This window comes from Thalassophryne amazonica, chromosome 11 (assembly GCF_902500255.1).
Source record: "Thalassophryne amazonica chromosome 11, fThaAma1.1, whole genome shotgun sequence".
NCBI classification, from domain to species: domain Eukaryota; kingdom Metazoa; phylum Chordata; class Actinopteri; order Batrachoidiformes; family Batrachoididae; genus Thalassophryne; species Thalassophryne amazonica.
Window position 1 is genome coordinate 84,941,928 of NC_047113.1, and position 16,853 is coordinate 84,958,780.

At 40.9% G+C, this 16,853-nt stretch overlaps 1 protein-coding gene across 1 annotated transcript in view; it reads left to right on the forward strand.

Moving 5' to 3' along the window:
- The window catches only part of slc36a1 (solute carrier family 36 member 1), a 122,354-nt gene that overhangs the window by 93,002 nt on the left and 12,499 nt on the right, over positions 1 to 16,853 (forward strand). The window contains exon 11 of the mRNA XM_034182312.1: positions 5,076 to 5,245. Coding sequence (XP_034038203.1) covers positions 5,076 to 5,245 — 170 coding nt within the window. The remainder of the gene's footprint in view (positions 1 to 5,075; positions 5,246 to 16,853) is intronic.

Genomic DNA, 16,853 nt, shown 5'->3' on the forward strand with positions numbered 1-16,853 from the left:
CCAACACGGAGGTGCTTTTGTCCGCGCCATGAGCGGCTCCGTGGTGCATCCCTCCGCTTCTCTTTCCATGACAAAAACTCCTGTAACAGTGGAATGTGCCGAAAAGTGCTGATGTCCACGTCTTCTGCCATTTCTGTGGAAGTCAGACGACGTCCCGGATCAACAAAGCCTTCACTTTGGAAATGATGTGGTGTTTCAGCGGGGTTTCAACCTGTCGATCGGCGCTCGGATGTGCGCCGCGCTCTCAGCGCTGTGGGTGGTCTTTTAAACCGGCTGGAGCACTCCTTAATCTGTGTAATCCCCATAAAATCGGCCCTGAAAGCCATCTGAATTTTCCAAATGGTGTCCACCTGGAGGTCTCTCACAGTTTCTGGAAAAATTGATGCAGCAAAGCTCCAAATCGTTCAGACATTTTATTTGCAATAAAAATCCGATGAGAGGGGTGGACCACTGCTCACACAAGCCTGCTCACAGGCGAATGACGCAACCGACAGGCGTGAAAAAACTCAAGCATGCGCACGAAGGTTCAAGCTTGGCTGATGCAATCACATGTGATTCAAATCCATATGGTTTTTGCAAAAAATAAAAAGGTCAGATAGTTTTCTAACAGACCTCGTATTCCTGCATCAGAGAACAGATGGATGTGCAAGCCAATATAAAAGCGTTCATTGTTTCAGAGATGTATCAGACAGTGAGACTGAGTTGGCGGTACCTGTAATACAGAATTATTCTTGGAGTGGCTACAGAAAAGGCGAAGTTGACTCTTCTTCTGGCTACCTCAAACAGAAGCCCGGAAAGTTATTCACAACCCTGACACCACAATTCATTCTGCAAAGGACTTTTATGACTTTGGCTGTAGATACTTAGGGGGGCTGCATTGACAAAAATGCATCTCTCCACTGCCGTAGGGTTTTCTTGTGGATAGTGAAGATATTTCAGCTATTCCACGAAGTGGTCAGTTCCAAACAATCAAAGGTACTCGCCAGTTACACTCAATTGCCTCAGTTGGTGAACAGGTGTATTGAAAACAAGGCTGCTCTCTTGTTACTGCGTTATGTTGTTTAGGTGGGGATTTTGGCAGTTTTTGAAAACAAGAGTTCGTAGATGCCTTCCGATTGGTTAGAGTTTCTGGTTCTGTGGAATCAGAGGAAACTGGAGATGACTAACACACATCTGATTCTGAGGAAAGTGAACCTAAGATGGTTTTGTCTGACAACCCTATGTATGAAATGATGTTTGCGGAAAGGTGGTGGCAATCAGGCCTAACATCGTAATAGCTTCAGTGACTACTTTTTATTGCATATTACTTCAGAAGGTGTGGTCACTCTTTCGGAAGAACTTTCTTGTGATGGCCACCATTATTCTTCTGGGACTTGCACTCTCAGAGGATTTTTCTATGAATATGTCAAGTCAACCAAGAGGGGTTTAGTGTACAAGAGGAGCAAAAGTTCAACTATTATTCCGGCTGGATGTGTGATGTACGTTGGGCTAGACTTAACTGAGGGAGATGGTCAGTTCCTCCTTCAGAATCAGGACCATGAGGATGTTATGTGTGCATTTGCTTCCCACTAAACATTGAAACATCTCAGGTACACTGAACTGACCTGGCTATGTGCTTTAAGAAGTCTCCTGGGTGTAATTAGAGACTTGTAACTGTCCTGTATATTGAAATAGCAATTTCCGCCCATGAAAAAGGTAAAAATTTTTGTTGATTTTCAAAGCTTGGGGCAGGGACCTTCAAGTACACAATTTGAAAAGTGGATTGTTTTATCTGAAAGAGGCGTCTTTCTTCTTCTTTTTACAAAAAAACAGTTGTATCAAGTGAGATATAAGTAATTCATCACAGGTACCCTATTTTGAGAAAATGGCCAAAACAGTTTCGTGCTCTAATGCATTTTCCATTAAATCTGAAGTGTTTATCCATAGTGTTTTGACCATGTAACGCAAATTGACCACCTATTGTGACATACGACAAGAAGACCTTCCCAGCATCACAGAGCGAGCACATTAACAGTCAGCCTTTAGTAACTGCAGGTCACTGAAGAAGACATTTGCAGTCTTGGAAAAAAAAAAACTTTCAGTGACCTTGGCCTTTGACCTTTGCAGGGGAAAAGCCCTTGCATGCCATCTTGGTGTGCATGATCTACACAACTTATGGAATTAGTGAGCAGTTTTTGCCTTCATAAAAACCCCTTGCATTAATCTGGACACTTCTCATCTGCAAAGCAAAAGAGTAATTGTAAGATATTTTCTTCTAGCTCCAGAAATACTTTGTTCATGCTTCTGCACACATAAAGTGGTCTGTTGGTCAGTTGTCCTGTTAGTTTGTCATGTTGTCTGCCGTTCTGCAGGTTCTTCCTCTGGAAAATAAGATGCAGAGGCCTCAGAGTTTCACCATGGTTCTGTATTTGGGCATGGGCCTGGTCACCTTCCTCTACCTCAGCCTCGGTACCATCGGCTACATATGCTTTGGAGCTCAATACAAGGGAGCATCACGCTCAACCTGCCCAACTGTTGGTAGGATGCCATTACCTTATACCCCGTAGAATACGGTCACACTGACTCGACACTGGACTCTGACTCCAACGGTCACACTGACATCTAAAAAAACGAAAAAGTCTGCAGCTGCTTTAGCGTGTCAGGGTTAACACAGTGCTGTTTTCACAAGCAGTCAGTTAGAAATTTGTTCCATTTCATCCAGTAGGAAGATCGTTACTTCCTCGGGGTTCTCACCAGAAATTTTTAGTATAGCGGCAACTATCACCCGAAGCGGCACACAACGCTTCCACTCGGGGTCCTGTCTGACCGTGTGTCCTGAAGTCCTAAGATAACAATGAAAAACTATTAGATTAGATAGAACTTTATTATTATTAAGTACTGTTTTTAGTACTGTTTCTGTTCTGACTCTGTGCTAAATTGTTGATTAGTGAATGACACACAGTATACATGTTATTATTAAGTACTGTTTTTAGTACTGTTTCTGTTCTGACTCTGTGCTAAATTGTTGATTAGTGAATGACACACAGTATACATGTTATTATTAAGTACTGTTTTTAGTACTGTTTCTGTTCTGACTCTGTGCTAAATTGTTGATTAGTGAATGACACACAGTATACATGTTACGAATGTGAAAGAATGTGAACTTATTTGAAAGAAAAAAGAATATACAGAAAAGAAATTTAAAATGTGGGAGTGTTACACATTTCCCCTGCATACTTTTCAATTCGAAAAGTTTGAATTCCCAAGTCACAGTATAACCAGGCTGGGGTCATTCACTTCAAAGTGTGAATTGTGATTCAAATTTTGACACCCCTCTATATTGGCTGAAAAGAAAAGGTCCAGCTTTCCTCCCTGAAAAATGTAAGTGCTAATGATTAACTTGCAGCGCAAGAAATAACAAAATTTGATACTGAAACCAATTTACACAGGACTAAAGCAATTATTATGCCTTCCTTCTTGCAAAAAGAATGGAAGAATGGAATGGAAAGAGACTAACAGGCTGTGTTGATTAAGTTTCTCCACAGTGGGAGGCGGCTGCTGTTTTTACCGTGACTGTTCAGAATGAACAGTTATCACTTAAAACCGAGTCATCATAACATGATATCACACTTATGTAAACTTTGCAATTACTCTGTGACTCCGTTCGTAACGTTAACAGATGCATTCCATTCAAGCACGCTGGGGCATTTTCCCTCGAAGAAACGCTGCCGGACACACTCGGAAGTGTTAGCTCATTTGATAAGTCACTCGGTGCGACATGTCCTTTAAAACATGGAAGAATGGAAATAATGTGTGCCGCTATCCAGCACCAAAATCTCAGAGAATGAAAGTGTTGTGTCTCTCTCCATGAAGAATTTCGATTTCCATTCTGCCGTTCACTGTCACAGGGCCTGTTGTTAGCCTGCGATCTGGTCGATCCCGTGGCACAGCATCGATCGGTTTGCTTATGCACTTCCCTGGGTGCTGGTGTGCTCCCTCCCCGAACAGACCGCCGATCGCAGCACCCCGCACGGGCTGAAGTTACTGCTAAGATGAAACAAAAAAATGGAGATATCATCCTCTGATCATTGGGCTTCATGTAACGCTTGTGTTTTGTCATGGTTTGTGTCGTCTGGATGTAAACAGGATAAAATGAAGAGCTGAAGTTGTTTATGTGAAACTTCCCCACAACACGGGTTTGTGTACTGTCAGTTTCCCACAAAGTCTCGCGCTAAAACATTGTGAGATGACACCAAAGTATAGCAGCACTGGATGGCAGTATAATGGCACAGTGCCGTTATTCATTGTTTGGGGAGAACCCTGCTCCTAGTTAGCACCTGGCAAAAAAAAAAAAAAAAAAAATATAGCACCTAGGAATGCACATCACCGATTTTTCACTAATTAAGCATGTTCCAGATGTTTCTGATGCTACAAAATAATTCTTCCGATTCTGTAGCTGTCGTAAAATCAGTGCTTTTAGAATCTATTAATAAATGTCCGTTGTTGCACTGTTGATGGAAAGTGAAGAAAAAAAAGTCACATCAAGAACTTCCTCAGAATTCACTCAATTTGTTTTGTCCAATTCAAAGTGTTATTTTCCTTTTACAAAGACAGATGGGTGACGTCAGAAATGATCATCTCTCACTAATCCCAACACTTTCTTTTTGAGTCCTTCATTGTAAAAATGCCAAATTTCCTGCACTGTGCTGAAGTTTTTAATCAGTTTTGAGTATGAGGTTATAAATTGTGATCTGAAATCTAATCTGGTCGTTAGTTTCTGTTCATAGAATTTGCTGTCTGCAGACTCTCAGCACAGAGCCCGGGACGTTAATAAATGTCCACATTCCACACAACATGTGAAGTGTCTGTTCAGTGAAGCTGCAAACTGAAACCTGATAATCACCAGCATCGACATTAAAACATCGCCGACTTTCTCCTTGTTTCTCTTTAAAAGACTTGCTTCTTTTTGATTAAATGTTCCCACTGCACAGAACAGACGTATGTCTGATCTGTGATTTTGTCTTGACCTGTCTTTTCCTTTATCTTTCATCGCTCTCTCCATGACACCCCCCCCCCCCCCCCCCCCGCCGCGACAGGACGTACCAGACTGTGAAGCTTCTCTACTGTTTTGGTATTTTCATTACCTTCGCTCTGCAGTTCTACGTTCCAGCTGAGATCCTCATTCCGTCTGTCGTCACTCGTGTGTCAGACCGATGGGAGAGGCCTGTGGATCTGCTGCTTCGAGCCCTGCTAGTCCTCTTCACCTGTAAGTATAAATGGCTTCACATGATTTTATGTAATGTTGCTCAAGTAGTTTTCAATTCACCCCAGTGGATCCAGTGAAATGTGGAAAAGAAAATTCTGGACTCTGAATTTGACAGCTGAATCATCCCAAAACTGGCTGTGGTATTTTTTAAAAAGCAATTTGAAAAATGTATTTTTATTCAAATGGTTTCAGTTTGACTTGTCTAAAGCTGGAAAAAGCCTGTTGATGGTTCCCAGCGTCAGACCTGCTCTGGTGTTCCATCTGATGCAGCTCCGTACAGAACAGTTCTGTAGATTTCCTGCTTTTCAGACCCCGGCATCTGTGGCATTCATACTTCTTTCCTTTGTGCTGCAAAGGTTTCAAAGTCCTGTACAGCTCGAGTTTCTCTTTAGGTTCATTCACACAAAAACATGCAGCTGTGACACTTTTTTTTCTTTTAATGAGACACAATGATGAGCGACTGCAACCTCAGCAACAGATGACTTGTTTGATGCACCACATGTTGCAGCTTATTCTTTTACACGAGTTTGTCTTCAAACCTCATAGAGCGATAAATCTGCAAACAGTTTCCACACGTTGTGGACAGAACAGCTTCCCGTAGCTTCAGGTAGCTTTAGCCTCATTTTTATATTTTAGAGGATAATTTCACCCCAACGGTAGGCTTTCGAATGCTAATGACTAATTTGCATGCATTTTAAAATGTCAGCAGAATGATCGTGTTTACTTTAATTCCACTCACAATTGTTTAATTACTGCACGTGCAACTCAAATTACCACTGTAACACATGCTGGTTTATAATAAGAAGAATAAGGTTCACGTGATTTATAGTGGCTGAATGTTTCCGTAAACCTGGGGTTGTGATGATACACTGAACTCACAAGAGTACACCATACACGATACTGGGTTCATGAAAACAAGACAAGATTTTAACACTGTTATAACAAACGTCATTGATGAAGTGTATGAGTAGAAAAATTGCCTTTTTCTAAGTTTTACTTGATCTTTGACCTTGACCAAAATGCCTAATCACCTCTAGATATCAGTCCACCAGGTTTTATTGGTCTAGGACCTTGGTGATTGAGATATATAAAAAAGGTGTTTTTCAGACCATGTTTTCTTTGACCTCTGACATTTAACCAAACTACTCCAAAATCTAATCTCCTCTAGATATCAATTCAAGTAACATTCCTGCCAGGTTTCATTCATTTAGGTGTCTTGTTGACAGAGATGTACAAAAAAGGTGTTTTTCAGACCATGTCGTCATTGAACTTGACCAAACTAGTAGGTGCATATCCAAGTAATATTCTCACCAGGTTTCTTTCAGCTAGGTGTCTTAGTGATTTGAATATACAAACAAGGTGTTTCTCAGTCCATGGTTTCCTTGTCCTTGACCTTTGACCAAACTAGTCCAAAATCTAATCACCTCGAGATGCCTATTCAAGTAGTATTTAAACCAGGTTTGAAGGAAGTCCTTACCAGTTGTTTTTGAGTTATCTTGGCCACTGTTCAAGAAGTCACTTATTCATATTCTTTGTCTTCAGAAACCAGTTTAATACAGTCAGGTCCATAAGTGGACCTGGACATGGACAGCAACACAGTTTTTGCTTCTAACAGATTGTCCTGGGCAGTGGCTGATGGAGCGTTACACGCACACATCTTATCCGATGACACAAACCTGGTGCTGCATTTCAGCGCACGTCTGGTCATTTCTGCTTCCTCTGTGTCACTTTGCCACTGGCCTGTTCTGGACAGCTAGCATGTGCCGTCAAGATGTTGACAGAAACAGCAGAGGACGCGGGAACATCGCGTGAACGTCTTCTTTATCCTCGAGCACATAGACTCAAAGGTGGCACCCCGCTGCAGTCACCTTTGAATCCAGGCGGGTCTGACTCTGTTGTGCTTTTTGGTGTTGATGACACAGTGTGTATTGTTGTAATAACGGCTTAACCTTTCCTCAGTCCCATAGCATTGAGTTTATTCCAGGATTCTGGGCTCTTAAAATCAATTTGTTGACACTTGAATCCATTTGCCAGATCTAAGGTGCCATGAGAGATATCTTAAAGATAAGACATTTATTTTGAAGCCATGCCTTTATAGATCCGGAAGGGCACACCATCTCGCACCATTTTTGCATTAAATTGAAAAATGTCCCTTCTGTGTCTGCAGCTTTAGGGCCACGGGTGCTACCTATCTTGCCAGTGTCTCAAAATTATGACTGCCACCGATTCAATAAGGCAGGTGCACATTGTAGGTGGCCTTGCGGCTTTTCATTTGTCTCTGTAACATATGGGGAGAACTGCCACCAGGCCAGAAATATTTTGTGAATAACGTAGATGAAAAATACAGCCAAATATCCAATTATTTGGAACTTAGTACAGTAGTGTTCAGAATAATAGTAGTGCTAATGTGACTAAAAAGATTAATCCAGGTTTTGAGTATATTTCTTATTGTTACATGAGAAACAAGGTACCAGTAGATTCAGTAGATTCTCACAAATCCAACAAGACCAAGCATTCATGATATGCCACTCTTAAGGCTATGAAATTGGGCTATTATTAAAAAAAATAGAAAAAGGGGGTGTTCACAATAATAGTAGTGTGGCATTCAGTCAGTGAGTTCTTCAGTTTTGTGGAACAAACAGGTGTGAATCAGGTGTCCCCTAGTAAGGATGAAGCCAGCACCTGTTGAACATGCTTTTCTCTTTGAAAGCCTGAGGAAAATGGGACGTTCAAGACATTGTTCAGAAAGAACAGCATAGTTTGATTAAAAGTTGATTGGAGAGGGGAAAACTTATACGCAGGTCACATAGCACTGCTATTATTTGAACACTACTGTATTGAATATCATACTGATGATCACCTGACAGCAGCACGACATTAGAGCCCCCTGCTGTCCGCTTCAATTAAAGTCAACATTCAGAGCTTTTAACAGGAAAACGTCAGAATCTGACTTCTACTCCACAGATTTTGGACTAGTATCATCATTTAAAACAGTGGACATTAGTTTTCACCTCTGCACCGTGTGCGTCTTTTTCACCACAACGATCTTATCATTTGCATGTTCTTTCACTATAAAAGCTTCTTTTCAGTAACTTCTTTTCCACACCAGTGAGCTTTGCTGCTAAAGACAAAGTCTCATTAAAAGCACTTTCAGGAAGGACACTACAGTGAAACCTGGTGGTGGTGGGGTGGGGGGGGGTGTGTGTGGGGGGTCGGATAACATAAAAGACTGAAAATAAAATAAAAGCTGGTGTGAAATATTTGGATGCTCATATTTTCTTCACGATTAATTTTGAGTGGTAATATGTAGCATTCCCATTCACACCGCTGTGTACATGGTGCACAAAATGAGCATGCACTCAACATTATAATGCTGTTTGTGCACAGCAGAGCAGCTGACAAGTTGTGTATGGTGGTGCACAGAGCACAGGCAGCAAATTAAGGAACAGAAAACAGTGAAACAGAGAGAAAATGACTATAGAGACAAATCCATTTTCAGAGCTGAGAACAAAGAAAATGGTGCAAAAATGGGTAATTTTATTTATTTTAGTTTTTGTGGCATGGCAGTTGTTCGTTTGTCTGCTCAGTCATTTACAAGCCTGTCTTATCCTGTGCTGTTCAGTTATAAATGTGACATTTCTCCACTACTTGTGTAAACCTGTTAATGACATACTCTTTTATTGCGGGTGTGTAGGAGAACGCTCTATCTCAAATCACAAAGCTGATTGTGGAGTTGCAGTGTAGTGCCTGCCACTAGGGGGAGTGGAGAGTGGTGGAAGTCATGCTTGAGAATTAGCGTAATTCTAATGATGAGAAATCAGAGAAAATCATCATTTTTGGTGAGTTTACACCCTAACCCCAATTTTTCATGACCATTTGGTACATATACCCACAATTATGTATTGATCTGTGGTTTATGGGTTTGCTCTAAATTTATCATGAAATTACAAGATTTAAACGTTTGGGGATTCTGTAACATGTAATGAACACTGGCTGTGTTGAGTGAATCAGATCCTCATGTGATTTATAATACAGTGTTTTATGAACATGAAAATTGAAAAACAAACTTCATTTTCTTAAATTTTAAAGATTTTTTTCTTTCTTTCTTCTCTGAATCCACCTCATCTTTGAATGTTAGCCTCTGACCCCAAACCCTCAAACCCACAGTTCACTTTGTGAGTCAGTCGAGCTATAAGAAGCACAGTCGGTGTAGTCGGACTCAGCCTGAGGACTTCCGTCTTTAGCGTAGACCTTGTATGTGGTAGCCAAGGTCAGCTTCACCCTCCAGCCCCATCTTCTCTCACTTCTTTCTTTCTGTTCCAGCTTGTTGCACTCGTACCTATTAACAGGGTTAATGCAGCCATGTCCAGCTCTGATATTTTGGCTTCTAATGGACACAGATAAGGACAGGTGAACATCCTGTTTTGGGCCACGTTGACACGTTTTAACATGCAAAATGACTATAAAAGACTGGCCCATGGAGAGGCTTATGCAGCCCTGTTGCTAATGCCACTGTTGGTTGCATAATTTAATTTAGTTACTTGTCTGTATTATTATGTCATCCAAACGTGAGTTTCAGGATTCATATGTAGGTTCAAGTGACATTTAAAAAGCTCTTGTTTTGTAAATTAAAATGCAGACATCTGTTTGATCCTAGAGGTTAATTCCGTGTTTATGTGTATCCGCGAGAACAAAGCCTGGAAACGATGCTGTGATCGTGAAGCGTGAGTCACTCACTTCAGGGTTACAGCATCGTGGAAGAGTCACATTTTGGTCCTTGTATTGATAACTGGTGTGGAAAAATGAGGACAGAGCTCCTCTCATCCAGATGCTGAAGTTTCCTTTGAGTCTGATTCTGTGATCAGTGTGTCTGGTTGTTTTTCGGCCTCTGTTGTACCTCATCACAAACTCTGTCTGTTGACTCTGTCTTCAGGATCATGTTGCTGCTTTTTGAAGATGATGTCATTCTGACGGTCTGATCTTTAGGACGTGGCCCCTCCCCCGTGCACGCCAGTCATCACAGATGTAACAATATTTATTAGACGATTGGCCAGAATATAACTACCATGACCAACAGTAATGTACTGTAAATGTGTGTTTTGAGAGTTTGCAGTATGAGAGTTGTGCACAAGGTGGAACAGATCTATCACCATCTGGCACTAGTATTTGTGATAAATTTTTTCATTTGTATTGAAGTCAGATATTTTATTGAAATATGTGGTGGGATGGGCCTTCTGATGAACGTAATAGTGGCCGCGCTTGTGCATCTGCCTACACCTCTTTAAGCAGAATTTTGCACAGAATGTTCAGGGGATTCCGACACACGATTACAGTACTTTGTTATTACTGGAAAATCACTACACGGTTTCCCCCTATCAGTCGGCGTGATTACAGTAGGACACCCGCCTCATGAAATTGATCCACCGGGAATTCTCACGTCTTTTTGAGAGCTGGTTTACATTCTGATCCTCAGTTGTAGGAGTGAACTTGGGTAGTGAAAGGGAAAATAAAATCGTTGGCTACAAAGCTGTCATTTTAACATCCCTCCTCTATGGCTTGGAAATCTGGACCACCTACAGGCGCCACTGAAAAACCCTCAAGAAGTACCATCAGCACTGTCTGCGCCACATTCTAGGTATTAGCTGGATAAAACGTCAGACCAACAACAGTGTTGAGGAAGCCCGACTGCAGAAACATAGAGCCCATGATAATCCAAAACCAACTCCGCTGGACAGGGCATGTCATCAGAATGGATGTAACGCACCTCCCCAAGCAAATTCTCTATGGTGAGCTCAGTTTTGGAGCAAGATCAATAGGAGGGCAGAGGAAACATTTTAAAGACAATCTTTAGGCCACTCTGAAAGCTTGTAATATAAGCGCAGACAACTGGGAACAGCTTGCCTCGGATCTGGTCGCGATGGAGAAGAGCAACCCATGAGGGGTTCACCTCCTTCGAGCTTTCAAGACGACGCAGGCAAGAGGACAAGCGACAAAATCGCAAGGAGCGTGGAAAGACAACTTCTTCAACCACCTCCTCATTCATCTGTTCAGTGTGCCAGCGACCTTGCACCTCCTGTATTGGCCTCATGAGCCACCATATGGTGCACAAGTAATCTCAGCCCTACTGCTCTTACACAATCTTACTTGCTCACGAGGGATTCCCGATGATTTTGTGGACTGTGCGGTGGTTTCTCCTAACAGTTTTTGTTTTAGCTCACCGCTATTTATCGAAGCTAATGTTTTCATTATCGGATTAGCTTTTTCAGATAACTTTGAAAAACCGTCTTTGGACCAATTATCTTCCGATAAATTTTGGTCCGATGCTTATCTGTTAAATGTTTTGTAGCAAATCTACAGTTCTATTCTCTGCAAACAGAGGAGAGCTGGTTTCAGGAGAAACCGCTCTATCCTCTGCAGTCAGAGGAGAACTGGACACAGAAGAAAACAAGAAAAAAGAATTCTTTTGACACCATATTAACTTGCCGGCAATATCATCCATGTCATCCAGAGGCTACAGTTTTAACGTATGGTTAAAAATTTAATCAAAATAATTTCGGACATGTTATTTAAATTAACGTTACGTCTGAAGTTTTATAAAGTCGAAATATCAGCTATATGTTTTGGTTTTAAAGTACTGCACTAATTTTGAAGTTTTTATTATGGACATGCTGTGTGTGCAGTGCATTATGGGTAAGTTCATGGCAGGAGAAACGTATTTGAGACGCTCTGATCAGGCTCAACACGGACAACAGCATTAAACTCTTTGTATATTATGCCTAAAACTCTCGTGAATATGTTCTCTGGGTTTATAGATGTTGTTATTGTGTTTGTTTTATGTAAAAATGCCAGAAGAAGCTCAGGTTGCTTCTCCATTATTTTCAATTGGAATCATTGCAATCAATTCCTGTGTGCTCTTTAACATCGTGCTTTGTCCTTTACAACACTGTTTGTCCTCTTTGTTCCAGAGTAATATATATAAGATGTCTGAAATTCGGTTTGCATTTCCACGCAGATTAAACATGGCAGACACTGATTATTTATTTGGAATATTGTTTTTTCGCAAGTTTTCATGGTATTGAGATATCCCATAATCCTTACGTGCCAGAGAGTTGTTGCAGCCTCTTGCTGCAGCTGATGAAATATACTCAACAAAATATAAACGCAACACTTTTGGTTTTGCTCCCATTTTGTATGAGATGAACTCAAAGATCTAAAACCTTTTCCACATGTACAATATCACCATTTCCCTCAAATATTGTTCACAAACCAGTCTAAATCTGTGATAGTGAGCACTTCTCCTTTGCTGAGATAATCCATCCCACCTCACAGGTGTGCCATACCAAGATGCTGATTAGACACCATGATTAGTGCACAGGTGTGCCTTAGACTGCCCACAATAAAAGGCCACTCTGAAAGGTGCACTTTTATCACACAGCACAATGCCACAGATGTCGCAAGATTTGAGGGAGCGTGCAATTGGCATGCTGACAGCAGGAATGTCAACCAGAGCTGTTGCTCGTGTATTGAATGTTCATGTCTCTACCATAAGCCGTCTCCAAAGGCGTTTCAGAGAATTTGGCAGTACATCCAACCAGCCTCACAACCGCAGACCACGTGTAACCACACCAGCCAGGACCTCCACATCCAGCATGTTCACCTCCAAGATTGTCCTGAGACCAGCCACTCGGACAGCTGCTGGAACAATCGGTTTGCATAACCAAAGAATTTCTGCACAAACTGTCAGAAACCGTCTCAGGGAAGCTCATCTGCATGCTCGTCGTCCTCATCGGGGTCTCGACCTGACTCCAGTTCGTCATCGTAACCGACCTGAGTGGGCAAATGCTCACATTCGCTGGCGTTTGGCACGTTGGAGAGGTGTTCTCTTCACGGATGATGCGAAGGAGATGTGTTGCACTGCATGAGGCAAATGGTGGTCACACCAGATACTGACTGGTATCCCCCCCAATAAAACAAAACTGCCACCTTTCAGAGTGGCCTTTTATTGTGGGCAGTCTACGGCACACCTGTGCACTAATCATGGTGTCTAATCAGCATCTTGGTATGGCACACCTGTGAGGTGGGATGGATTATCTCAGCAAAGGAGAAGTGCTCACTATCAGATTTAGACTGGTTTGTGAACAATATTTGAGGGAAATGGTGATACTGTGTATGTGGAAAATGTTTTAGATCTTTGAGTTCATCTCATACAAAATGGGAGCAAAACCAAAAGTGTTGCGTTTATATTTTTGTTGAGTATAAAAATGTACATTTTGGTTGTATAATGTTCATTTACAATTGTCGTCGTGTGTCTTCTTTTTGTGCTGTTTAAACCGCAGCAACTCTCTGGCGCGCAAGGATTATGGGTTAGGGTCTGAGTGTCTGGGTGCCAGTAGATGGTAGTGTTCTATGCATTTTGACCCCAGTTATATCAGACAGTTGTCTAATCACAACTTGACTTTTGGCTTTTGCAAATTTTTTTTTTTTTTTTTTTACGTATGAATAAAATGGCATATTTTACAAAAGCACATTTATATATAAACCAACAAACACACGTCACATTGAGTCAACCAGTCAGTGTTAGCGGAGGCTTATTTTAGCCATAATCCCTTTGGCATCTGTGTGTGTTTGTTACAAAACTTCAGAATTAGTGCAATATGTAAAATTAAAAGATATGTGTTATATTTTAACTTTGTACAAGTGATAGAATTGTCATTAATGGAGTTATTCTATCTGGATTAATTTGATTTATAAATCAAAAACATAAGTCAAAACTGCTTTATTTTCCAAGACTTCTGCCTCACAGGGGGACTGCTACATGCTGTTAAAGAATATTGACTTTTTTTGCAACCTGGTGGTCAGGCTCCTTCTGCTGTGGTAGAGTTGAGCTTAACACCTTTCAACTGCTTCACTGCTTCAACATACATAACAAACAGGAGCTTCCAGCAGTGGCCAGGGCGTGCAAAGACAGAAGTGGTGACTCATTGTTTGGGTTTCTGATCGTGGTATTAAAACTCAAAATTGGCTTGTTAGTAGCTGAGAGTGTACTGGAGACAGTACTGAAAGTTATCGGTTAGCTGTAGCTTCTGATAAATTTTTGGGTGGTTTATCAGTTTAGCTTTATTAAAGATAACTTTTCAGTTAGCTGATTAGCTGTTATCAAAGCTAACTTTTTGGTTAGCTACAACACAACAGCTAGCAGCTGCTTCCAGCAGACTCTGAGATACCAATGGGAATGTGCTCTGTTTTGTAGACAGTATTGTGGACAGTCAAGGAACTGCAGCTTTTTCTTCTTCCGTTAGGGCTTCATCTGAGGCCACCAAAATTTTACTGCTTGGTTTGTACGAGGTGGTTCTGCTCTTGTAGGACTTTCTTTATAGGGTTTCCAGGTATGTTGCAGGTGGAGGAGAATCCTGGTGCAACCTGGATCAGCCTGCATAAACATTTGAAGATGGCTTTGTAACGGCTGGTGTCTCTTCCTGGCACACAAAAAACCTGTTAAATCTATCGCGGTGTCTTTTCAGGACTTTTTGAAGTTCAGAGTTTTTCACTTTTTCAGCAAGAGAACCTTCAGAGCATCTTTATGTGCTCGAATAGACAACCATCAAACTGGATGATTGGTCGCTTGTTTTCCCCTCTTCTGCTTCAGCCGGCAAGGGGCAGAGTATTGCATTTAAACACCCTGATCAGAGAACGTTTCCTTTACACTGCTTGAGTTGTTCTGTTCCTGCCCCCCCCCCTTTTTTTTGATCGTCATGTCTTGATTTTCGTCCTGGAGATGCCTTCCTCACTCTGTTGCTTGCTTTCAGCTCCTCTTAAAGAAATGCAGTCATTTCATATTCATGCTTTTAAAAGGGATTGATATGGATTATTCATGAAAGCTGGCACTGAAGGCTGGGTTAACGCACTTTACACACTTCATCTCTGTGCTCGTGCTCGTTTTGCTCCTCAGGGCGTTAATCAAAGGTGCTGTGTGTGCGATTTTCAGTGGCTGGTAAATGCAATTATGAAGTAGGATGTCTTTGCTTGACACTTAATTCAAACACTTTGTTTGTGTGTTTTTTTGTGCCAAAGTGGATTTATTCCTGTGGGTGTGGTGTAAGCACAGCAGATCTTTTTCAGGACCTCATGGTTGTCACCACAGCCTCTGCTGGTCTATACCCGAGACTCTGAGTTGCTGAGCCGAATTATTGGGGAGAACAGTTTTTCCAAATGTGCGTCTCAGACAGTGCATTTAAAGTTGTTTTCTGTACCTCAATCGAGTCAAAATGATCATCACAGTCCAAATTATTAGGGCGCGCCGCAAACTGACTTTTAAATTTAATAAAAACAAAATCCTCAACTTTTAGGGGAAAAAGAGTACTGATTGTTATGATTTTTTTTCTTATTCTTCACTTCTTTTTCATTATTTATTTATTTTTTGCCCACTTTCTAATGATAGCTTTGTTTGGTTTCTTTGTCCAGGATGTGCTTTGCCATTTTTTTTTTTTTTTGTCCTTGATGTTGGTTCTCCAGTAGGACACTGCAGTTCTGTCCAAGACTGTCTGCACCAAACTTTATTTCTCTTTAAGGCCCGTCACATGACACTTAACGAAGGGCTTTCGTTGGCATAATCTTTGATTTGATTTGATTTTCTTTCTTTTAGAGTCCGTACATTACTCAAGGGAGTAGGATGAAGTAAAAACTTATATTTTCGACCCCCTTTCACATGTATTATTTTCGGCTGGCCGACAAGAATAAATAAAAAGTTTTGAGATCATACTACCTATATAAACAACACACCTTGCATTATAACATATCAACATATATTTACATAAATACATTACTTCTATACACAAATACCCTTGCATACACCAATACACCACTAGATTCAATGAGATTTGATAATATAACAATTTTAAACCCACATACCTTACCCATGGGCACCCAAGCCCATGCATGCATGCACATTTCCCTGTATTCGTTAGACTTGATGATATAATTTTTTATCCACATACATGCACCCATGGCAAACCCACGCCCACGCATGCATGTACGTTTCCCTGTATTCAATATGACTTAATAATATAACCAATTTTATCCACTTACGTGGCACACATGGGCACCCGTGTCCATGTGTGCATGCACGTTCCATGTATTCAACATGACATAATAATATAACAGTTTTTTATCCACACACATGCACCATGGGCAACCTGTGTCCACGTGTGGCATTCATGTTTCCCATACATTCAATATGACCAGATAATATAACAGTTTTATATCCACAAACATGCACACCTGTATATATACTGAAATTATGTTATTCAGTTTTCATATTTTTTTAATATTTTAAGTTTTAAATTTCTTTGAATTGATATAATGTAGTACACACTTTGTTGTCCTCAGTTAGGTTATTCCATAAATCCACCCCATGTCTCGTAAGCACATTTGTTTCATTGTTGTACGAGCACACTGTTTTTTTAAATTATATTTCCTTCTTAAATTGTAACCTCCCTCTCTTTCACTTAACAATTTTTGGAGGTTATCTGGTAGTAGGTTTGTTCACTTTGAAAATTATTTGTAGAGTTTAAATTCTGCAAGATCGTCAAAATTTTAGGATTTGGATTGT